This window comes from Tachypleus tridentatus, chromosome 6 (assembly GCF_004210375.1).
Source record: "Tachypleus tridentatus isolate NWPU-2018 chromosome 6, ASM421037v1, whole genome shotgun sequence".
NCBI classification, from domain to species: domain Eukaryota; kingdom Metazoa; phylum Arthropoda; class Merostomata; order Xiphosura; family Limulidae; genus Tachypleus; species Tachypleus tridentatus.
The window spans coordinates 36,251,243-36,277,675 of NC_134830.1; the positions used below are offsets into that span (position 1 = coordinate 36,251,243).

General features: G+C 33.0%; 1 protein-coding gene across 4 annotated transcripts in view; it reads right to left on the reverse strand.

Moving 5' to 3' along the window:
• Positions 1-19,074, reverse strand: part of Rat1 (5'-3' exoribonuclease 2 Rat1) — a 79,343-nt gene extending 60,269 nt beyond the window's left edge. For 2 of the 4 annotated variants that reach the window (XM_076504096.1, XM_076504095.1), the window contains exons 1-6: positions 18,950-19,074; positions 18,575-18,789; positions 10,355-10,482; positions 8,433-8,544; positions 4,318-4,491; positions 2,219-2,381 (exon numbers count right to left, since the gene is read on the reverse strand). In XM_076504096.1, the coding sequence (XP_076360211.1) occupies positions 2,219-2,381; positions 4,318-4,491; positions 8,433-8,544; positions 10,355-10,482; positions 18,575-18,649 (652 nt within the window). In that variant the 5' untranslated portion in view covers positions 18,650-18,789; positions 18,950-19,074. Of the gene's footprint in view, positions 1-2,218; positions 2,382-4,317; positions 4,492-8,432; positions 8,545-10,354; positions 10,483-18,574; positions 18,790-18,927 lie in introns of all 4 variants that reach the window. The other 2 variants (XM_076504093.1, XM_076504094.1) reach the window with 2 other exon arrangements.
• Between the last annotated feature and the right edge of the window lie 7,359 nt (positions 19,075-26,433).

Genomic DNA, 26,433 nt, shown 5'->3' on the forward strand with positions numbered 1-26,433 from the left:
AATATCGATAAGAAAGTTCCATTTTATATAACCAGTACCTTAAGTTTTTTATATTAATAAATATTATTTCTTTTGATACTTTATTTTGGCAACTGAAACAGTTAACTTTTCACTGTAAATCAGACAAACATGGCATGAAAATTAAAAAATATTTATGGTACTGTTATTTTTGTTATTTTGCAAATAACCTTTCGGCAAAGTTCTATATAGAAAATTATATTTCATTTTCAACAAATACACTTAACAATATATTAAATAAAAACATTCTTGTTATCTTAGCAGTGTGCTGTCATGAGTCTTAAATAACCATACTCACTAAATCTCAATATCCTTACCTGATGTCTTGACATAGATGAATATTCCTGTAGCCTTCAAATGGGCATAATATAGCATAAAAATATTATCAGAAATGCAAAATAACCAGAAACAATAATAATAAAGATATTCCAAGCTTTTAAATAATTGTGAATTACTTCAAAACTTTATCTTGCTGCTTCATCACTTTTGGTTGCTCAAAACCTCAACATTTTCAAAAGTATATAAAAGTTGCATACAGAACTACTGGGATCTAGATAACATTAAAGATTAAATCTTCCCTTGTTTTGATGATTAGTGGTTTAAATCTGTTTCCCTTTTCAATGCTGAGAAATTGACTTCATTTTCTTTAGTGCAAGCCTACACAATTAGCTATTTATGCCATGTTCACCAATGGGAATCAAACTCCAAATTTAGCATTTTACATCCATAAACGTACCACTGACTGACAAGGGAACTAAAGCAGAGAATAAAGTTCTCTAGACCTTCATGACCAATGCTATAAAGGCAGGTTCAATCAATAATTCAGAGTCAGACAAAAAAGTGTAGAAATATGAAATCATTGTCAATCAAAGTGACAATGTTGGAATCTCACTGGAAAAAAGTGAACTTTTGATAAACATCTGCACTTTTGGGGCTAGTAAACACACACAAAACTGCAAATAAAAATTTGAACATTATATAATGCTAAAATATTAATTCTGCATATGTTTGAGTAAAGCAGTCATTGAAATAGAATTAGAATTTATATTTTAATTAAATTTTGACAGTGGACTTTAGAAGTTCACTCAAAGTGACCTGAACACCTACCAGTCAGAGAAGGGTTAAACTGAAAGCTAATTTATGTTTTCTTAAAATATACTACACCAAGATACAAAATTGAAATGACCCACAAGTTTTCAAATTCTCCTTATAGAATTTTAAGTACTAGAATTTATTTCCAATACTATGTACTTAAAAGGCCTTGCAGAATTTTTGTCCATAAATATAAATATACATGTTATTTATTTTTCTGCTATCAGAAAAGTAATATACATCTTATTTCTTCACATTACTTTCAACAACACTACAGGCTGACTGAATTACAAAAATTCTCATTAACTTAAATTAAGCAACTGTGGGTTCTCAAAAATCTATTAATAATCTGTTTCTTTTTCAGATAATGAAAATATAACATTACTACTTCAGTGGCTTCAAGTTGGGTTTAATTTTAAAAATAAACATGTATTCTGACATGATAAATAAGCTATAATATATTGCCACATCATGCTCTCAACAAGGCAATTAATATGTATGAATATAGATTTTTGACTAACAGAGTTAGAGAAGACACAATAGCATGCCTGTGTCAACTTTACTCATCTGAATGGTGATAAAAAGGAAATAATGTGTTATGTGATTAATTTGAACAGGTATAATTTTACTAATTTAATACACTTGCTTCAAAAACATTGCTATAAGGTTAAAACTTGGGGGTGGTAAATTGTAGTCATTATTACATGTGAACTGGTTAATTTAAGATGAATGTCATGCTAACACACTAAATATTGGTTGTTTTGTAAGAAAGGCAAGTTCACAATAAACCATTGTCCTTTATATACATGTCTGTAAGATATTCAGTATACAAAAAAATAGAGGTTTTATTTATTTGTTCTGTGAATGGTGGTGTTAATCAAATTACAACTCAATGAAACAAAATATTATATCTACTTTAAGTGAAGTTCCAAGTGACAGGTAAAATTCTGTTTGTTAATACTGAAAGCTGAGTCCTAAGCTGTCATTATATACTTTAAAAATCATTTGTTCAAACATGTCAAAGTTAAGGAATTTTCAATCATTAGCAAAGAGTACTAATACGTTTCAATGAAAAGACTGACTTCTATTTCAGAAGCTAAATTATTACCTCTTTGTCTGCGAATGTAGTCCATGATTTTGTGCTCGCCTTCACCTGGAACATTTGCATCTGAAAGAATGACTTCAATGTTCTTCCAGCCGGGATCATTATTAAGTCGGTTATGAATGTAATAATCTAAGCATTTGGCTAAACGAGCCATGAAAGGGGTGCCCTATAAAGAAAGAAAAGGTAAAAATCTTTGGATACAAATTGAAACAAATATACAAGTATCAGAGGTTCAAAATAGTCAATTTGATTTGTTTCGAATTTTGCACAAAGCTACATGAGGGCTATCTGCACTAGTCTTCTCTAATTTAGCAGTGCAAGACAAGAGGGAAGGCAATCATCACCAACCACTGCCAACTCTTGGGCTACTCTTTTACCAATGAATAGAGGGATTGACTACTACATTATAGTGCCCCCAAGGCTGAAAGAGTGATCATGTTTGATGTGACAGTGATTCAAATCCATAGTCCTCATATTGCGAGTCAAGTACTCTTACCATCTGGACATGTCCAGGCCAGTTGAAAAGGGACATAAGAAGAAATTCCACCCATTAAGGGGAGTAATCCATTTAATACAAGGTAAGCATTAATTACATGTATGCTAATTATTAAGCAAAATAAATTACAGGGTTCCTGAACACATCTTAAGCTAGTCAATATATTATTCTTTGCAACCAAATCAGGTATCTTACAGTAACAAAATATACAGTCCATGTAAATAAAATAAGTTAAACATTTCACATCATGTTTTATTTATTTGTTAAATTTCACACAGAACTATTTGAGGACTATCTGCATTAGCCATTCATAATTCAACAGTGATAGACAAAACACAAGGCAGCCATTTAACACTACCTTCTGCAAACTCTTGGACAGCACTTTATCAACAAGTAACTGGATTGACCACCTCATTATAATGCACCCATGGCTGAAAAATTAAACATGCTCAATGATAAGATTCAAACCTGCAACCCACAACTTGCATGCTGTCTACTCTACTCACTACACCATATTAGGCTTACAAATTATAAAAAAAAAAAAAATTAATAAAAACTGTATGAATAATTCTGGTTTTATATACAATATAGATTTAACTCACTAACATGCACAAAAATGGGTTTAAAGATGGAGTCACTGCTACAGTTAAATTGACAAATAAGTCAATTCTTGACACTAAAACAATTATACTTCTAAAAGTAAGAAGCCTTACAAATTGAGTGCATTTGAATGATAAACATCTCTTCATCAGAGGTAACTATCCCAGTTCTTCCATGATGGAGAAAGGCCTATCTTTCAAAAGTGCTCAGATTATAGGGTCTTTTATTTTTGCCTTTTATTAAACTTAAATATCATAAGAACAAATCTGACTAATGGCCAATCAATTTTAAATATTTCAATGATGAAAAATACTAAAATTGACTTAAATATGGAGCGATAACAAAGAAATAACTGACGAAATCAAACCATACCAAAAAAAACAAACAAACCACAAGAACAGAATTGGAAGATATCAGCTAAACAACTATCATTCAGCAACTTTAACATCAGTACATTTGGAATTTTAAACTAAAAATAAACAAAGACAACACAGTAAATAATGTTATACAAATTTCAACTTCCATTAAAAAAGAAAGATATTCAAAACAAAAGTGGTATTAGGTTTAAAATTTAAAAATGTGTTTATAGCACTCAATAAAATACTGATGCACAATTGACCCATCAAATTACAACTGAAAGGTTCAAGACAAGAAATCCATATAAAGTAATCAGAAGTCCATTACAGAAAGTGAATTCTCAAACAAAAAACTAAGTATCACTAACATGAAGGAAAATTACTTGGAACCACATTTTGTATGTATCCAATTTTAACATCATCTAAAATTTGTCACTAAAATTTAAACATTCCATTAATAACTTTGCATAATAATGTTATTAGGTTACTATGTTTTCTACAAGTGGTAGTGTGAAAACTTTTTAAATAGTTTGATCATTATTAGAAATTTTCAAACAACTTTTTCAAAACTTGCCTTGCAAAACTTTACAATTAGTTTTGAGAAAATAAGATTTTTTTTAGTCTTTAAACAAAACTGATATTAAACATACAGGAGTAATGCAGTTACTATCAAAGTGTTCTTCTTTTGGCTTTTCAGGAGGTAGATGAGCTCCTCTTTTATCCAATTCTTCTCGAATTCGAGATACTTCAGCAACTTTTTCAACAGACTCCTTTGATGCTCTAAACCGTCGGGATCTCTGTTGGTTCATTTTTGCTCGTGGAGCCTGAATATAATAAAAATTACATTTACAAACAGTAAAATTAAATTTCAGAATTGCAGGGAAGGAATAGTTTTTATGTATTCCACACAAGTTAATATTTTCCTAAAGAGAAAATGTATTTCCAATAACACTTACCTCTGTTAACAATATAGCTATTCTTCGATGTTGGCTTTACCAATTTAAGCATCAGTCTAGCATGCTCGAGTCTTTTATACCCTACTTAAATGACCTTGGCAATATCTAATTTACAAATTTATTCACCCTCACCAAAGCACACTCTATTCTGGTACTGAATATAAGCACCTCACTTTCCTACACTAACACTAGCTCTTGGGGAGTTTCAGTGGTGGGAAGTATTACTGAAAATGCGCTTTCAGTTTAGGAAAATCTTAGCTTCCAAAACATACCTACTATTCACTAACAGTATAACAGAATTTCAAAATGAGAAGGCAGAGTAGCTGGTACAGACACAACACATACAAAAAGCATCTGCATAGAACAGTATTGTACCAAGATAAAATTGGTACACAAGTGAGGGAACTGCACTACATCCAGAACAGAAATGCTTGTCATCTGAAACTTAGTTCCTGTATCAAGAGTGGAATAGTACATGAGTAATCATCATTATAACCCAGCTCCAACCAGAGAGCAAAGGTTCCACAACTAAAGGTTGTAATTAGGGGGTCTTGGTCCTATATCTCTCATTGGTGGCTAAAGCTATTAAACCACAGTATGATAACTATATATACTTTTGATTGGATCACAACCTATAGCCATGAAGTGATGCACTTCACATCACCAGAATCATGATAAGAAAGTAAGCAAAAACAAAGTGAAAAAGTCCAAAAGGCAACACCCCAGACTCAATGACAGGATCCTGTATGCCACACTCAACCAAATGAATAGAACTCATAAGGTCCAGAATCACAAGTATTTGTCCTCACTCCTCAGAAATAAAACTAATCAAATCAAATGCTCGTGTAGAATTAGACTGGGAAAAGCAAACCTGTCTGAGAAACATTTGCTATATGGGATCCAGTGAAATCAAGATGTAAAGGGCCATATAAAATAAGAAACAAGACTGTGGCAAAAGTACCCCTTCCTCCTAATAATTAAGCAGATGTTAATAACTGCCATGAGGTAGGGAAATTTTCCCAGAAGAAAGTTGCCCAAACATATAAAAAATGTAAGAGAAATGCACTGGGAAAAGTCTGAATACCAAACTGTAAAATGTCCCCCCACTGGATAAATGAAATGGCAGAAAAAGACAAATGTGTTGAATCTGATGAGATGTAACTCAGAAGATACCTCACATGTAAAGACCAAAATATGCAAAATATATATTTGTGAATCCACCTCTAAACAAGTTGAAGGATCCCAATAAATACACAGTGCAGATGGCCACCACAAAAGGAGGTAAAATGGGTTAGATAACACTTCCAGATCTGACAAGCCGAAACAAGTTATCAGGTTGCAAATGACTTAAGTGAGAAACAGATGACAAAAGAATTGTAGAGATGGATATACTCCCATACCTTAGCTGCCAGAGGCTTAGGATAAAAGGAACTATCCAGATATAGCAGGACTTAAGGGGAAAGAGAAAAATCCTACAAACATGCCAACCACTTTAAATTATGATATCAACATGTCAGCAGTCAAAGAAATATACTTTCACCAGGAGGCACAAAATGAAGGCAAGCAAAAAAGACAAAGGAAGGTACAAGATCTAGTTATCTTGTCACATAATAAGAGTAAATCTCCTAGCCTGAATCAAAAAATTCAGGAAGTTGAAGAAACTAAATAGCCCCCCCCCCCTACCACCACCAAGGGAGGAGTAGAATCAGAAGGGACAAAGAAAAGCCACAAATCCAAATGATTTTGAGGAAAAAGATTAGAAGGTAAATCCAAACTGGACTCGTAAGATAAAGATAAAACATTTGCTATAAGTTGAAAACTGCAAGAACATATTTGAGTTCAATCAACTTACAATCATAAGGCATTTAAATGCCTTTTCATTCCTAATTTCAAACACAGCATGCTCATAAAAACTTTGGAAGTTATACATCAGCCAAAATTTATTTGAATATGATTTTATTGCATTTCAGATTCAAAAAAACTTGAAACTGATTCATAAAACAATATTGAATATAATGCAAGTTATCAGAAAACTGGATTCCAATCAATGGATCCTGGACTGTGAGTACAAATACACTTAACCTGCCACAGTGCACTGATTATTATGAAATCAAAAGTTCAGAAAATTCCTCTCTTCTTTGAGGTATCACTTAACTCAAAAAACAATTGTTTGGGCTAAGCCTAGTACAGTCCAAGTTGATTGTTTATGAAAATGAAATACTGTTAAAAATAAATATATGCCATAACAATGCACTTTCAGTATTACAATGGTCAAGATTCTGACAAAAATTAATATGGTCCAGTTGTGGTAGATTCCATACCTGCACTTTATACTTGTCATAAATTTACACTAATAATGTAATGTATACAAGCATATATACATATACATTTTACCCATGTGATACTGCACAAACCTTTTTTTCATTCACTGAATAAATTCTGAAGAATTAATAGTTGTTATTAAAAAAAGTTGCAGTAACCACTGATTGCACTATTTGATTCTTGAACACTTTATAAAACTTAAATAAGCAAATAATTATAAATTCTGAGCTTCTCAGGTAAATCCACCTTTTTACATCCAGTTAGTTGTCTCAAACATAACACAAACACTCCATCCTATAACATTTCCTTTTTGAAGATCTTTGAGTGCCTGTGGTATCTCAAATCCAAATGGCTGCTTGTAAAAGTACATAACTCTTTTAAACCCTAAGCAACAATATACCATAAAATATACACACAAACTTAGGATACTACTACACTAACTCTTTTCATCAAACAGCCTTGTTCTAATTATACTTCTAATCTTGAAAATGTGTTTAAGCTGTTAAATAATTTTGAAATGATATATTAAATCACATTTAATCATCATAATCTGAAAATAAAAAGCTTTTCAGAAATGTCTACAATATATTACAATTCACTTTCATCAAATAACTGAAAAATTTTCACACTACTTTTACACAAATCATAACAGTAGCATTAGAAATTCAAATTAGACAGTGCACATTAATCTAAGAAACAGAACACCATTATATAAAGGCATAAATTTTTAACTTTTCCAAAATAAGTCTTTACTGTCATACATTAAAATCCAATGGAGAAAGACAATAGATCTTGCTCAATAGTTTCAAGAATACATGTATCAGCACAAACGTATTGTCAAATACAATTTCTTTGTTCCTGGGACTTACAAATGGGATCACATACAAGTGAACATGTTCTGTACCATTTCCTCTCGATGGATACGCGTACCTACATGATCATACATACCATTCATTTATAAATTCTTAATGTTTGACAAACATTTCCAAAGAATGGTAATTTACTTCCTATCAGTACCATAATTACAAATGATTTCCATTCAGCAATATGTTTTAGTTGAGAACAGTGTTTTTCTTTTTAAACACTTATCATATTTCCCAAATTCTGATGGATAACTTTCAATCAATATTTATAAAATTTTCATCTTATTCTCAGCACGTTTTCCTACAAAATGACATTTCTTTGAGATTTCAAATACACTGAATTTTTCTTTCAGAAACAACATGAACTAATTACAGTGCAAGTTTTAGAGAAGTGACAACTGAAATTTCTTCATTAATGAGAAAGCTTTGCTTCTATATGAAGTAAAAAACAATTAAAAAAAGGTAAACTAACAAAACTTATTTACAACAAATAAGAACAGTCTGATGAATTTCTAGGAAATAAAATTTCAGAAAATGCAAAAATACAGTAAACAGGAACTTAAAATATTAGTATATGTCAAGTGCCTTTGAAATGATGATCTGATAACGTGAAAATAAACTTACCACTCCATCAATAGCCATGTACAAAAGCCTTCTAGGTCTTACTATACTGAATATACGGTCAATGTACTCAAAAATAGCAACCATCATTTCATCTTCATTTCTGGGGGCTGGTCTAGAAGATATTAAGATGTAGGTTTATATTTTTAGCAACATATATATTTATTCACTTGAATTAGTAAATACCTAATTGATTGCTGTGAAATGAATATTCTTTCAGATATTTTGACTTCACCTTACTTTCTACAGAAAAATCATCACATAAGAAAACGATTTATAAGCATAAAGAAAAGTTTAATTATTATAGAACATACTACACATTTTGACAGAACACTGGTCCACCTCATTCAGATATAATTAGTATTAAGCAACACAAGGTATGTATCATTAGAGATACAGAGATTAAACATTACAGTAATTATGTCAGCAAATGACAGGATATAGGTCTGGTCAAGTGTACGAACAGTGAATAGACCTTGCTAAATATAGCTGATATCTGCCTTAACGTATCATCAATATGAAAAAGGTCACAAAATACTTTGAAATGAAATTTTTCTCCTACACCAACACAAAACTGAAAAGGAGTCTGTTTAAAATCTATAGAAATCTCAAAACAAAGTAACTCTCACTAAACTGTGATAATGGCCCCAGCAAAATCTGCCATATTTGGCAGGATCTATTCATCATTCATACAGTTGAGAAGACTTGGCCTCTACCTACATCCTGTCACCTGCTGACACCATTTCTGTGTCATTTAATTCCTGTGTATTTTGTCTTTGTAATAACATATAAACCATATATTCCTTAGTATTGATATACAAGAAGACAGACCAATGATCTGTCAGAACATGCACTATGTTCCACCATCAGTAAATTTTTCCCTTTGTTTGCCTAGCTGTTATTATATTACCATAATTTGCTTCCTTGTGCAAGAATTAAAAGGAAAAGTTGTAACTGGTATATTAAAGTTTGGTAACTTTCTTTTTCATAGTAAAGAAAATAAATAGAATAGTATGCTACAAAAGGTGAAAAAGTTTAAAATAATATTCATAAAATGTTTTTGTATTCTTAAAAATTCATGTCTAAACAAAGCAGTACTGTGGAAAAGAATTCTAAAGAACCTTACAGGTCACTTAAATTAGAAAAGTCTCTACTAAATGTATCTTAATATCTTTCCTTCCCCACTTTCTTAAACAGTCAGAGGTTCAAATTTATTTGAAGTAAATATCTGTGACAAATTTAGAACTAGCTCTTTCTTCCATTGCCCACTTTAGTAAACCTAGCATGTCCTTCTTCTTCTTTCTTAATTTAAATAGAGTGACCAGATGTTCTGGTTTTTGGTATATTGTTCCTTGTGGAATGCCTAATTGTCTTGTTTTCATTTTCTTCAGTGAACTTTAAATTTTTTTCTACACTTATACTTGTTATTCAGCATCATGAACAACTCAACATCTCAACCTCTGCAGTTGTCTCTTAAGTTGCATATAAGGCAGGCTTTTAACAGATGTCAACATTGCATATATAACCGAGCATATGATTTCACACCCACCAAAACAGTAAGCCAGTTCAATGCAAATGGCAGACACTGTTTCTTGCCAACACTTAGTTCAAGTAAACTAAGGGTAACAAGAATGACAATTGCTCAGAATATTGCAGCAAACTCCTGACCAAGAAAAAAAAAAAAATACATTGAGAAAATGTATTTTTATTTTTCACAAATACCCGTAGAAGAAAAGGTCATAAGTGAATACATCCCTTTCATCGGATACTTATTAGAATAATTTATAATAATTCTCCATAAAAAAATGGAAGGGTCACAATTTTAGGATCTGAGTTTTCCATTTTTATATGAAAATTTAGTCATCCCATACTTATAAGAAATTTTGACTTAAAATAACATTGATTTATAACAATAATAAACATACTTATCTTCTGGATGACAACATGGATGAATGATCCCATTCATATCTAAATACAGATTATCAAATTCCACATCATTTGGATTTGGTTGAGAAGAATCAACTGGAATGTTATCTCCATTAACAGATTTTGCCTATAAAAATAAATATTTTCTAATATAGCACTAGTTTTAAAAATTAATTTAAGCACTCATTATCATTGTATTAGATTCTACAAAATATGAAAGCCTATTAATTTAGCAAAAGCTCATAAAAATAGAACTTTTTATGATTGTTTTCCACAAATTGCAAGTTTTATCATACAAAGAAACTACTTATTATAATCAATATTTTATTTAAAATTCCTATATTCAGTGCTCCATTAAAAACTATGTCAATTTTTGTACATACTGAAAATAATGAAAGCCATCAAAATGCTAATTTCCACAAGCAAATCTAATATTTTCTATTGTTACCTTCAATCTCTGCACATTACTTTTCATCTAAAGTGGAGATCATTGTCTCTTGAAAATTTCCCATTGTCAAAACCAAGACATACAATGTCATGTAATTCATTAAGTTTGTTATTAAATGAAAAAATGCATCCCATATTAAATAGTTGGAAACTCTAATAGACATTTAAATTACATGTCAAATTAATTGTAACTTAAATTCACAACATTAAAAGCCATATTCTTAGGAACCATAACACACAGCAATGAACAATCTAATCCTTCAAAGTTGTCCTTGCATATCCACCCTTTGTTACAGTAACTTTTGAATCCACCCTTTACTCTTCAGGAAATCACAAATTCCCCTCTTAAACTCCTATCAAATGCTGGCCTTCAATTTTGCCAACAGCAACTCATTTCATAAGTCAATCAATCTGTTAAAACAATAAAGTTGTATTAACTGGAACTCTAGTTGTCTTTTCCAAATCTTATGTCTTCTTGAATTACTATCTTTAGAATATATATATAAAAAAAGAGGAGCCTTTATCCAATTGATCTTATGGATAATCTTGTAAATCATCATAATATCCCTTCTTACACTTCTTTTATCAAAAGAAAATAATCTATCCCTATAACTCTTACATCCCTAAATTCATCTATGTAATGCTTCTTTGAATTCATTCTAGCAAAATCAACAGAGACCAAAACTACTCAAAATATTCCAAGTGAGGCCTAACTGTTTTTTTGTGCTGAGAATCTAATGTTTTGGGACAAAATGGAACCTACTGCTCCATCTCATCTGTTCCATTTTCTAAACTAAAATAATTGAAAAAAATATATATTAAAGCTAGCTCTCATCATTTAGAAACTTAAAGCTTTTCCTTAAACTCACTTAAGAAATTTACTGCCTTTACAACATCCAAAGGCAAACCACACTGTTAGATAAATGAAACTTTCTTAGCTGAAGATGACTTCTACCCTGCCAAATTTTCTATTTGCGTTGTCCCCTAGTCCTATTGTTCTTACTGTTAAATATGAAAAAAGATGATGCATCAACACTATCAGTTCCCTTTACAATCTTAAACACCCTAATAAGATCTCCCTATCTCATCTTTCTTTCAGGAGAAAATTATTTGGGAGATTTCAGCCTCTTTTCATATGACAACCCTTCCATCCCAGGAACTATTCTAGTAATCCTCCTCTGAACTCTTTCCTAAGGTAAGAAACCCAATTTTGAATACAATGTTTGAAATGTGGCCTAACCAGTGACCTATACAATGAAATTATAACCTCTCTGGACTTGTATTCAATATTTCTGTAGATACAAGCTACAATCCTATTTGATTTACCACTAGCAACAGGACACTGCATGGACAAGCTTTAAGAGACTGATCAACTATTAACACTAAAATCCCTATCCTTCATAAAAATGTTAAGGAATTCCCATCCATATTATGTATTACAGTCATGTGAAAAAGTTAGGACACCCTATGAAAGCCTGTGTATTTTGTAGCATTTTTGGATATATTGATATTTAATCTCAATTTTTAAAATACTGAATAGGAATATAACAAAACAATTACAACTGAAGAAGAGGCTTTTCAAGATCTTCTGTACAAGTAATTCTACAAAAATACATATTCTAACTGAAGAAAAAGTTAGGACACCCTACCCCCTAGTAGCTAGTGTTACCCCCTTTGTCTGAAATAACTGCAGTGAGACACTTCTTGTAGCCATCTACCAGTCTTTGACATCGGCCTGAAGAAAGTTTGCCCCACTCCTCAATGCAGAATTCTTTCAGCTGTGAGATGTTGGAGGGGTTTCTTGCATGTACAGCCCGTTTCAAGTCACCCCAAGGCATCTCAATGGTATTCATATCTGAGCTTTGACTTGACCATTCCAGGACTCTCCATTTCTTAGTCCTTAGCCAGTCCTTGGTGGATTTACTGGTATGTTTTGGGTCATTGTCATGTTACAGGGTCCAGGTCTGCTTCAGCTTTACTTTCTTTACAGATGGTCTCACATGATCCTCAAGCACCCTCTGATACACAGTAGAATTCATGGTGGATTCTATGATTGTGAGCTGTCCAGCTCCTGCTGCACCAAAGCAGCCCCAACCCATGACACTTCCACCTCCATGCTTCACAGTTGGTATGAGGTTCTTTTCCTGGAATGCTGTATTTGGTTTACACCAAACATATTCTCTGTTCTGGTGTCTAAATAATTCAATTTTGGACTCATCTGTCCAAAAAAAACATCATTCCAGAAGTCCTGGTCTTTGTGTACATCTTTTCTGGCAAACTTCAGTCTGACCTTGATGTATCTCTTAGAGAGCAAAGGTTTCCTCCTTGCACACCTCCCATGCAAGTTAAACTAGTGCAGTCTCTTTCTGATTGTAGAGGCATGCACTTTCACATTAACAGTAGCCAGAGCCTGCTGTAGGTCCCGTGATGACATGTTAGGGTGTTTGGAGACCTCTTTTAGCATCTTGCGGTCTGCTCTAGCAGTTAACTTGCTTGGACGACCATACCAGGAAATGTTGACAGTTGTTTTGAAAGCCCTCCAATTGTTGACTATTTTCCGGACTGTGGAGTGGCTGATTTCAAAATATTTTGGGATCTTTTAAATCCGTTACCAGACTCATAAGCTGCTCAGACAGTACTTTTGCTCTCACCATGATGCTCACTCTCACTTCAACAGTCAGGAACACACCAACTTTTATTTTTTTATTTTAGACTTGACAGTAGTTTTGGTTTTAAAACCTTAGGGATATCCCTAAGGCAAACCAGGGGCACTCAGAAACTTTTGTTTCTCTTCAGCCCCACACATGAGTTAGGTGTGATGTGTCGTGTAGGGGAGAATATCAATTTTATTGTTATGTGTCAGGATGTGACTATGATATTTGTTGAGGAACAGGAGAACCAGGATGATAGGCTTTAGTCGGAGAGCTGGATCACGAGCAGGAAGATCGAGGCTGCAGCGGGTCTTGCATTTTTCTTGGGACCAGTAGCGTGAGAGAGAGGCAAGAGTAGTGGTGAAGGGAGAAAGTGGTAGAAAGGTAGCTATAGAGAGTAAGAAAAATTGAAGGGTGGAGAACAGTGCATGAGAGTGAGGGAATAGGAGGGGTGGATAGAGAAGTGTAGGGATAGACGGACCTTTCAGGGCCTAGTTGCCTGGGATCTGTAGATCCAATGGCAAAACATTTTGGTGTGGGGGAAACCGGAGTACCCGGAGAAAACCACTTTCACTGGGTGGGCGCTGAAAAATCTACCCACCCAGTGCCCAACCTGAAATATAAAAGAAATGTTAATGGCATGTATACACTTGGTTAGTTAGCATTGGTCACTATGGTTAATGGTCCAATTTAAGGGCGAAGTATACTTAGTCCAGGTAAGAGGGGTATCTGCTATTTGAAATAATTGCTGTGTTTGGCGGTTTCCGTTATAAGCTTTGGTATAATAGTTTTTGGAGAGTTTGATAAATCGGTCCTTAATTGGTGATAGTTGGGTTAGGGAGTTGAGGTAGCTTGGGGGAGTGTAGTTGGGAAGACGGTAGGCAATTTTAATGACCCGGTTTTGCAAGTTTTGTAGTAGTGAATATTGTTTTTCAGACATGTTACAAGTGGTTGGGTTACCATATTCGAAAAGAGGTCTTATGAATGCTTTATATATGGTGATTATGGTTTTGGGGGAACATCCTTTGTTGGGTCCACTGATGCGTTTCAAGAAAAAGATTCTATTGCTTGCTCGTTTGGCGATTTCCTGAAAGTGTGGGGTCAAGGAAAGATTGTTAGTTAGAGTAAGACCTAGAAAGGTTACAGATTTTGTGAAAAGAATGTCAGTGTTATTCAGGTTGAGTTTAATAGTTTGGAACTTTTTCCTGTACTTGTTGACTTTTCTATGGAAGGTTATAGCTTGAGATTTTGAGGGGTTTAAAATGACACGCCATTTATTACACCATTTGGATACTGCGTTCAGGGATGCTTGAACACGTGAGGCTGCAGTATGGGGATTACATGAGGTGCTCCAAATGGCGATATCGTCTGCATATTGTGAAATGAGGGTTGAGTTAAGTGAGGGAAAAGGTATGTCATTAACGTATATATTATATAATAGTGGGCTGAGTACTGAACCTTGGGGGACGCCTGCATTAAAACTGAAAGGGTGTGAGATGGAGTTGTTTATCTTGATACTTGCTTTACGATTAATGAGGAAGCTGGATTTCCAGCGAACTAGGATAGGAGGGATGCCGATGGCTAAGGTTTTATGGCGAAGGCCATCATGCCAGACTGAGTCAAATGCTTTTTGGACATCAAGAAAAGTAGCGACAGTTGTTTGTTTCCTATTGAATCCTTTAAATATTGATTCTGTGAGGCGTGCGAGGTGATCAGTGGTTTGTCTGTTTTCCTACCAGAATTTTGATTTTTGCTGATTAGGTTGTTGGTTTGAGATAGCAATTAATCCTATTGGTTATAGTTTTTTCCATAAGTTTCCCCAGTGTGTTCAGGAGACTGATCGGCCTGTAATTACTTGGAATAGTAAGATCTTTGTCTTTTTTCGGTATAACTCTAATTAAAGCGGATTTCCATATGTTGGGGTAGTATCCTGAGAGTAGAGAAAGATTGAAGACTGAGACAAGGTGCTTAAGGTTAGTGTCAGAAAGGTTTTTTAAGAACTTGGTTACTAATGCAGTCGGGTCCAGGAGCTTTGTTTTTGATTTTCTTAAGAATAAGTTTGATTTCCGTTAATGTTATGGGTCGAGTGTAGTAAGAGTGGGGGTGATGGTCTGATTTGAGAGTGATGGGAAAATGGGGGGAGAACAAAGTTGGGTTTGATTTCACGGTTTGGGTAGTTCGAATATAATGAGGTTGATCGAAGGATGCGATATTAGGGGTGACAAAGGTGTTTGTGAAATACTGGGCGAAGAGTTTAGCTAATCCGCCGACCGTAAGCACCTCCTCGCGGAAGCTTCGCCAGACCAACGCCTACAACCTTACACAAACCACACCAAACTGAATGTCTGAGGTTTAAATAGGGCAAGCCTCATTCAAAATGCTGAGTAACGATCTTCTAATCATGTGCACCTGGTGTGATAAACCTGTGTGTGAGTTGAGCCATTTTAAGTGGGAATAAATGTGGGGGTGTCCTAACTTTTTCCTCAGTTAGAATATGCATTTTTGTAGAATTACATTTACAGAAGATCTTGAAAAGTCTTTTCTTCAGTTGTAATTGTTTAGTTATATTCCTATAATCTCTCAGTATTTTAAATATTGATATTAAATATCTATATATCCAAAAATGTTACAAAAGTACACAGGCATTCATAGGGTGTCCTAACTTTTTTCACATGACTGTATATAGCACAGATAGCCCTCATGTGGCTTTGCACAAAATTCAAAATAAAACAATCATGCCCACTATTCAAAAACTGATAAGAAAATAGTAATAAGTGGTTCACATATTCTAACCTTTAACTCCATTCAAAACCACCCTTGAGGAAATATTATCTGGCAAATGAGCCTTATTGTTTTCAAATTTCACATTTTTTTCTTAACTACCTCAGTAGTTTAACCTCACTTCCATTTATCAACTGTTCAAGACATGGAATACTTAAATCTTTGGTAGTATAAACTGAAGAAAAAGCAAAATTTAATAGCCCAGCCATCTCATAATCATCAGATATCAGCCTTTATCATTCCTAAAAGATCCTACCTCCATTCTAATATTTTGTTTACCCTTAAGGTATTTAAATAAATCCTTACTCTTAATTTTTACATTTTTGACTGATAATAAATTACCATTAATAAGAAGAATTCATTCTGCTTATATAGATAATAATATATACAATTTTGTATACATTAATTGAAACCATAGCACTTGCTAACTGGTTTTCTACTTTTTTGTGATCTAAAATATCTGATGAATAAAAGTTTACTTTCCTGTCACTTCTAGTGGTTAATGATGATAAAAATACTATAAATAATGTAGGGAATATGATATTCTTAAAAAAAATAAACAAATGGAATGCACTCAGAGACAGATCAACATGTATATAATGGTAGATTATGATATCATACAAGAATAAACAAATTAATGGGTGGTAAAAAATATATCTAATAAAATAAAATAAAAATTCTCAAACAAAAGTTTAATTCAGTAGCATTATACGCTGGATGGACATCTTAATATTGAACAGTTACACTACAAAACTTAGTGAGGAAACTTACTATTGTAAAACTACAAATATGCAAACAAATAGGAATGTTAAGTCATGATATGATTAGAACAATCAACATGCATCACTTGGAAACAACAAACATGTTCAAAGATGAATTCTATGTAATTATGTGCTAATGGAAAAAAAATTATATTACATATAACATCATCATTTTTAGGTTAGATTATAACTGTGGTTGACTTTCTTATAATGATATCCTGATGCAAAGAGATACATTTTAATTCTAAATGTTTTTTATATCTATGTAAAATAGATAAATATACACTTGTTAAACATAAGACATTTCTTTTTAATGTAAACTTTATATTTGTTTCTTCAAGTACCTACACATTTCCATTTTGTTTATTGTTAAATGCCATATTGGCACACCAAATCTCACGGAAGCAATTACGTAATCCACATTGATTTGATAATTAAGGAAAACATTAATTTAACTGCATTTCATACACTCAACCAATAAACAGATCATTAAGTCTGGTGCTTAAAATTCTATAAGTTGTCTCTTCAATATTTTGTCAATTCTTTACTCACATAACATTCAAATATTATTGCTATATCAAAAGAATGAGTGTCATACTTTCTCACACAAATTAGTAAAGTTGCAGAAGAATACTATCTACACTTCAATAAAACTATTTTGATTCTGAAGAACATGAAGATATATTATACCCTGAATGTTAGATAACCTGAGAAATACAGGCAAGATTTTGAATTCTGAACTATATGCTGTGAACTTAGTGATTAATAAATATTATAAAATTTATATAAAATATTACTCTCTAAATGTTAAGTAATCTGTGACATAAAGGTAAGGTTTTGAACTCTAAATTATATGCTGTTAGCTTAGTCATTAATAAATAAAATATAATTAAAGAATTACCTAAAGGTACTAATAGACTTGGGACTATACACCAGCATTCACCATGTTGTTTATTATCAATTAATTAAATCAACACTGGAACATCATTTCTGCATTTCAAAAACAATCAAACAGTTTGACAAAATTGTAAATAAAAAGTCCCATGTTTGTTTTTTTATTCCATGTTTTATTTAGAAATTAAATATTACAGACCTTTATGTAATTGAGAGCACATCACTACTTGTTACAGCTGTAATAACAGTGAATGGCAAATTGTTTTTGTTAAATGTTACTTCTTTGTTTTAAACATGTAAAACTCAGTGCACAAAATATCTTTATAAAATTACTAATTATAACCAGTAATAATATGGAACAAACACTGCAGAGCCCTGCAGGCATTATAATATGTAATATCCTTAATGCACGTTCTCTATTGTACACGTAAAGAAAAACTTTTTCAAAATAGGTAGCAAATCTAGGGGTAGCTGGCATCAATCAGTCCTCCAAAAACAATGCAAACAAGATAGTAGGGTTGGCATTTGTATCATTTCCACGTAATAACACGCATACAGTGTAGTAAAATGTTAAGACAAAAACAGGATAACTTAACTATGATTGAATAGTTGCTATAGTATACTATATGTTAATTCCTGCCTATACTAAACTAGTTATGAGTATGATACCCATTAAAAACTACACCTTTTCTTCAACACAGTGCACGATTATTGACGGATATTTTCTACTCAACCATCTAAAGAAAGCCGGAACTCCCATCTTATGTTTTTCTTTAAGTTTTTCTAAGACGAAAGGAGATCAGTTATAAATGACGATATTATTCGTACGTGTACCAAATAATTATACTTTACATAGTTGTATTACTACGATGTTAAGCCTAACCGCCAGACTGGTCAGACCTGAAAAACAAACAAAATACAATTTATAAATTAACGTAATGCATAAAATAACTAAAAAACTTCAGCTTAATAAAATAAAAGAAGTTTGTACTTATTTGTAAAAAATAAACTGAAATTACTATTTTATAAAAAACACACTTCATTCTACACCGCACACTACCTTTTCGTTACTGTAATCAACTAAAAGGCGATTAATCACCAGTGTAAAATATGGTGAATAAATTGTTCATTAACGAAATTGTTTGTGCTGAAATAACAAAACATTTAATAGAATTATTATGAGAACTTTAAAGTAATACGAAACTAAAGATATACTAAAATGTTTTGAATAGAATCTTTTATTTAGAAAATAAATGGCTGGAGCTATGTAAACACATGAAATTTTAAACAATCACAGCAGAAACCTACCAGTCTGTTGCACATGAAATGTAGAATTTTTAAATGGAAAATGCGAAACAAGTGCATCTTTTCGTTATTTAATTTATTTTATTAAAATAAGTTCCTTTAGATTCAGTACACTTCTGCCAACGAGTTATAAGTTTATATATGCCATCTACAAGAATTGGATGTCATTTGATGCGATGAAGTCTTCGAAAGCACTTTCAATTACCTTTTGCTTTGCAAACGTTTTTCCATTAAAAATGACCATATGTTTGAAAAGTGATAACTTGTAGGGAAATGATATGGTGGATGAGGTAAATTTTCATTCTGAAGTTCGTTTGGGTTTTGGACAGTAAGGCCTTCAATTATTCCTCATTAATGGCTATCTGAAGGCGGCCCTGAGGCTCATTTTCAAGGCTTGTGTCGGTAGAGCAAAATCTTCTGAACCAAAACTATGCCATAGGCTCATAAGCTGTACCATCACCAAATGCATGATTGATATTACACGCTGTATTGTCACTAAGCCTGAACTCGTAAAAGAAAATTACACGAATATCAATTTTTATCCTTGGTGTCAAAAATCAATATAAGTTAATTTCTAAAATAAGAAAAGTAAAGTAAGCTTTAAATGAACCAGATAATATACTATATTGTTCTGACAAATTTAGGATAACGCTTCTCTTTCAGCCACTAAAAATCGATCTTCAAATTTGCACATTAAATTCTGATATTTGGAGGTTTGTAGCTTTTATCTTTATCGGTATTTAGGTCTTATAAACCTGGGAGTTCCCCACTGGTACAGCGGTAAGTCTTCGTATTTACAACGCTAAAATCAACGGTTCGGTTTCTCTCGACGTACTTAACAGATAGCCTGATGTGGCTGTACTATAAAAACACGCATAAACGTCGGAGGATCAAGTATGTTTGATATATTCCTCCCTGAGGTTTTGAGAGTTGTTGGTGTCACTTTTTTTCAAAATTGCACAATAAGAACAGATCTGGATCCAGCGCCAAACATGAAATAAACCTAACATTAAATTAATTAATAGCATTAGTTTATGAAGGCCGACGACATTTGTCTTACTAATCTTTTTCCTTTTCGAAATACGATGTTAGTTGTTATACGGTAAACGGAAAAGGTATAGAGTTTGGGTAGTAAGATTTTCAACAGGAATTTGTTAAAATGCCACAGAGAACACTAAATAGTGATTAAAACTGTTTGCTTATTTGTTGTAAAGCGCGATGCATCACAATGTACTATATATGCTAGGTTTACAACAAGAATCTAAACGTTGTTTTTAGTGGTGTGAGTTTCCAGACTTAATGCTGAGTCACTAGGGACAATGACAAACCAAAACATGTTTTTGATCACTATTCAATCATTGATAAACTCTCATATAAAATAAGGTATACATTTTGGCATCTTTAACTAAGAAAGAGTTCAGAGGAGGGTTAATAGTTAGGGTCCAGGGTCGAACGGATTATTTCAGATGGATAGGTTAACATCTATTACCTTATCTCTCTTAAAAAAAAAAGCCCCCCAGTGGCTCAGCGGTATGTCTGCGGACTTACAACGCTAAAAACCGAGTTTCGATACCTGTGGTGGGCAGAGCACCGATATCCCATTGTGTAATGGGATACAACAACAACTCTTCAAAAACAATGGGTGAGAGTTAATAGAATAAAGATATTTGATTTCTTTTCGTTAATGCTTTCCACAGTGACACGGCAGTATGTCTGCAAGCTTGTAACACAATAAATAGGATTTCTATATTCGTAGTGGGCAGAGCATAACACAAACAACAACAATCTTTTTGCTAAATTCTGACAAAAGAACACAACTTTAAGATTTGGAAAATATATGCTGGGCTCCAGTTAAAAAGTTTTATTTCTATATCAAGGATAATTGGCTTATGGAATCAGTTACCATTAGTAGTGGTAGTGGAGTGTGTGTGTGTTTTCATTTAGCAAAGCCATCTCGAGATATCTGATAAGTCCACCGACAGGAATCGAACCCCCTGATTTCAGCGTTGTATATTCGTAGACTTACTACTGCACTCGCGGGGGACACGAAGCAGTAATGGAAGCCAGCATTTTGCAGTATTTTAAGAAAAGAGAATCAGTATTTCTCTGAAAAATAAAGGGTAGATTTCAATTTTTACTTTTCTCAAGAGTGAGTTTAAAAGGACGGTTTAAAGGATCAAACTGTTTCTTATTATTCGCTCATTATATATTTTACGTTAATTATTGTAAACGCATATTATTTTGTCGCCCGATGCATGAAAGTTGTTTGTTTGGTCAGATTACCGTTTGTAAGAATGTACACCCTCAATGATCAAAAATGTTTCATGCATGTGCACATTAAACGTATATAATGTAGTTATAGCGAAGCTGCATATAGTACTCGTTTGATCAAATATTAGCATTTTTAGGTTGAAATAATCGAATGCCCCATACCCCACCATTAGCATGCCATGTATGCTGATTGTGGCTTCGCACAACATATGTTGGCTTTTGATCTGACAAATTAGGACCACCATCTTTCAAGCATTCTGCGTGTGAACCTAAATTCGTGAACAGTATGTACAAATGACCTCTCAGGTTTTACTGTGTACACCAAATATTATAATTTGAACCAAATCACAGTAAAAAGTACAAATATTTTAAGTATTTGTTGGAACTACATTTTTTTATTCAGAATGTTCAAAGTTTGTTTTGTTTTTTTAATTTCGCACAAAGTTATAAGAGGGCTATCTGCGCTAGCCGTCCCTGATTTAGCAGTGTAATATTAAAGGGAAGGCATCTAGTCATCACCACTCACTGACAATTCTTGGGTTATTCTTTTATTAACAAATAGTGGGATTGACCGTCACGTTATAACGTCCACGCGGCTCAAAGGGCCAGCATGTTTGGTGGGACGGGAACTCGATCCCCTGACCCTCAGATTACGAAACGAGTACCTTAACCAACTGGCCATGCCGAGCCATGTTCAAAGTTAATTTGTTATTTATGTTATTTATATATAGCTATATAAGTTTTATATATTTAAGAAAAACATACCTGTACTGATATCTCAAAGGGCTTCAACACCTCTTCATCTTTCTATCTCTTGTTAACAATTAGTGTATTAAAATGTAATTATACTTTTCGTTCATTGGGAAAAATAAAAAATACAACCATTTTCTTTAATATAGTTTGTTTCGAAGGTTTTAAAATTAGAAACTGTGTAACTTTGATTTCAATGTTAATTTATTCTGATTATAAAATATTCAAATATAGCAAAACTGTCCTTCTAAGTAGTATTGAGCATAGTCCAAATATCACACTAATTTCATTTTAACTCTCTGTATCTCAAACCAGCAATTAATTTTATTTTAAATGAACAATTATTTATAAAGAATCTCAGGCCATCGTGTTGGGCTAACATGGCCAGGAGGTCAGGGCAAAAAAAATGCTCGCTTTTTCACCCGTGGAGGTGTTATCGCTCAATAAGCAAAAAAAAAAACATCCAATCAAGTTTTGTTTTTGAATTTCGCGCAAAGCTACTCGAGAGCTATCTGCGTTAGCCGTCCCTAATTTAGCAGTGTAAGACTACAGGGAAGGCAGCTAGTCATCACAAACCACCGCCAACTCTTGAGCTACTCTTTTACCAATGAATAGTAGGATTGACCGTAACATTACAACGCCCCCACCGCTGAAAGGGCGGGCATGTTTGATACGACGGAGATTCGAACCCGCGACCATTGGATTACGAGTCGAACGCCTTAACACACTTGGCCATGCCAGGCCCAAAATAGTTCCTCTGCCGTGAAATGTTATTAAGCGAGGTCAGTCCTATTATATTCGTTGGTGAAAGAATAGCCCAAGAGATGGCGGTAGACGGTAATGACCAGCTGCGTTACCTCGTGTAGTTTTGCGTGATATTTAAAACAAACCAATCATTGTGTGTTGTTTTGACTTGGTTGTAGAATAGAAATTTACGCTGGAGCAGCGCCCACTTCGTCCATTGATTCGTGCTCGTGCTCAGTTACTGCAAATTCATGTTCTGTGCTTTGACTCGTAAATATGTTATAAAACTGAAGATTAAATTATATTATTTTATGGGAATAGCCCAACAAGTGGCAGTGAGAGATACGAACTAGTTGCCTTTCCTTTAGTCTAGGAGTTCAAAACTAACTGTTCTATCTCAGTAGTTTAATTCCAAATTTCAAATGGATAATACATTTTATGATAAGAATATCTCACTATGCATGGATATGCTGATAAGTATGCTGAACCTTTTGTGATAGGAGGCGAAGCTCTAAGCGCTTCTTGGTTGGTAGTCTGCTGTGTAAGAAACTGCATAAAACGTGCATGATATAATTTTATATGTGTTAATAATTGTTAATAATACTTAAATTATTATTATCATTTTCATTCAGTAATTATGTCAAACTAAAAAAAAAAGACCATTTACTGAGAGTATAAATGGCGTAAATGCATGTGTGTGACCACCATTTAATCTAGACATGAAATATGTAAAAGATAAACAAATAACTAAACAGAAAAAGTAGTATTTTTCTTAAATTTACTGTGAAAGCAGAATGAAGAACAATTTTGCAAGCAATATACACTTTAGTGAGGGTTCATATACTACTAAACAGAACAAAAAGGTGGGCTATCTGTCAAAAGGAGATCTATGAGCTAGTCCCTCTATCAGGAAATATTCAAAACGGCAAATAGTAGTAACGAGCAAAGTAGTATGGTCTTATCACAAAATGCACGCTTGTCCCGCTACACCGTGTGACCATAGCTCTTTTGGAGCTTTTGGTAAATATTCGAGGTAAATAAACAGAATAAAGATTTTAACATCTAAATGTTGTAAAATATTTTCAGTATCTTTAAGTATTTCTAAGAAGTAGGAAGATTGGGTAAATCATTGCATTCCAGTTTTTAATAAAGGATGAAAGTTCGGAGTTCGTGAATGAAATAAAAAGGGTTGACAAACTGAAAAATTAATTATTTTTAAACTAACGTGTTTGAAACAAAAGCCTACTTAGTTTCTAACGCGTACCATGGGGATTTCACATATATTCCTCAAATTAGCTACTTGTTTTCATACTGTTTGATAAAGACGGGACCTAACAAGGCCTAGTAATTAGGCGCTCAATTCGCAATATGTGAGTCGAAGGTTCGAAATCTATCACCGAACTTTCTTGCCCTTTTAGCCGTGAAAACAATATCACGTAATGCATTACGTGACCAATAGGATTGTTGGAAATATTGTTAATACGTTTTTCAGTTGTTTCTGTGTGTGTGTGACGTATATGTTATGAATCAACATATATGTCAATCCACTTGTTTTAAAAAAAATATTTTGATGTTGTGGTTGTTTTGAATTAAGCACAAAGCTACACAATGGACTATCTGTGCTCTGCCCACCACGGGGATCGAAACCTGGATTTTAGCATTGTAAGTCTGCAGGCATACCGCTGAGCCACTGGAGGCAATTTTTTTGAAAGAGACAAAACGTGATAATAAAGTAAAATTGTATGTATATTAATTTGTTTCAATGATTTTAAACTTAGCAGATTACAATTTATTTTGATAAATTGCTCAAAACTGTAGATAAATATATTTCTCTTTAGGTATAAATATTGATTTATTTAACAAAACGGTTCGTAGGAAAAAAGGGTTGTGTAATTATATATGTATATTTAATGAGTTAAATTAACGGGGACAATTGGTGAAGGTGCTCAATTTGAAAACCGAGGGTAGTATGTTTAAATCCTTATTCTCGAATATTGTTGCTTTTTTCTACTGTGTTATAAAGTGATGGCTGATTCCAGTATTTGTTGGTAGAAAAAAAGTAGTCGAAAAGTTGAAGATGGATGGCGTTGATTATGTGTTTTCTCTCTAGTCTATCACTGGTAAATTATGAAGGGCTATCGCAAAATGAAAAAAACAAACAAACAAAGTAAAAATAAACCAGTGAGTTTTACTGAGTTAACTAAGATGGAAAAGAGTATAGATGGCGCCAAAGACTTACCTTTTTTTTTCAAGATGTTTGAATTCACCATGTCGTTTCTTTTCAAAATGGTCTTTCCTATTCCTGTCTCAGCTTGTATATTATTGTTATTTCGTTGATAACCTAAAATATACTTTTGAAAACTAATACGTCATGACAATGACGAATGTAAAAGAACGTGATCTCTAGTGTAAAAATCTGTGATTTTTTTTCGAACCGTCAATTGTGAATTGGTATTGTACTTTAACCAGCTCAGTAAATAGCTACTGTTACGATGCTGATATTAGTGGAAATCTGAGAGATTTTGTTAATGTTGTTTCTTGGTTTCCACTAATGATGTGGTAATACAGCGATATGATACGAATATCGTATCGTAAAGCCGTAATGGAATTGTATTGACACATTGTCCAATACGATACGATTTATGTATCTTCACGAAATTTAGCAAACTTTCAGTAAACATTATAAGTGTTTTTTACAAAAAAATCAGAATTTCTAATAAAGTATTTTTGCTAAAAATTAATGATTCAATAATGAGTATTAATTAATACATGTTGTCTTCATTTCTTTTATCAAAAGTATTACATGCAAAATAACATAACAAATTACATAGACAGATACTAACTTTTTATTTTACTTCTCTTATATTGCGAAAATGCTCATTTCAAAATGTGGTATTGAGTGTCTCTCTTCAAATTTAACTTTCTATACACAATTATCGCCATAATAGTTAAACTAAAGACAAGTTATGAAGTTATCATTAACTGAGCTTTTCTTTCGTCATTTCTCTTGATTAAGTCACCAATAGAATGAGAAGGTATACACAAAACATGTACGCAGAAAAGAGCCATTACCTATATGGGACATAGGAACAGAACCTAAAGAAGACAAATGGCGCGAATAAACTAATTTCCTGTGATTAAAGGAGAGAGGGAAATATTATTTTGTCCTCTACGGAAATTAAACAAACCAGTTCATACTTATGAATGATAAACTATTTTTAATAAAGAAATCATCCCAGTTTATACAAATATGTGTGAGTGTATGTATTAAATGTCTAATAAAACAGAAATAATGATCTAAATCTCAAAGCTTTCTAAGACATCATATAAAGCATCTTGAATATTCTACGAAATGATTGAATATTTTGAAAAAATATGCAGAAAAAAAAACCTTGTGGAATTATGAATATTTTACTTACAAGTCGATTAAAAGATGGATAAACAACCTTAAGAGGTAAAGAATAAAAATAACTC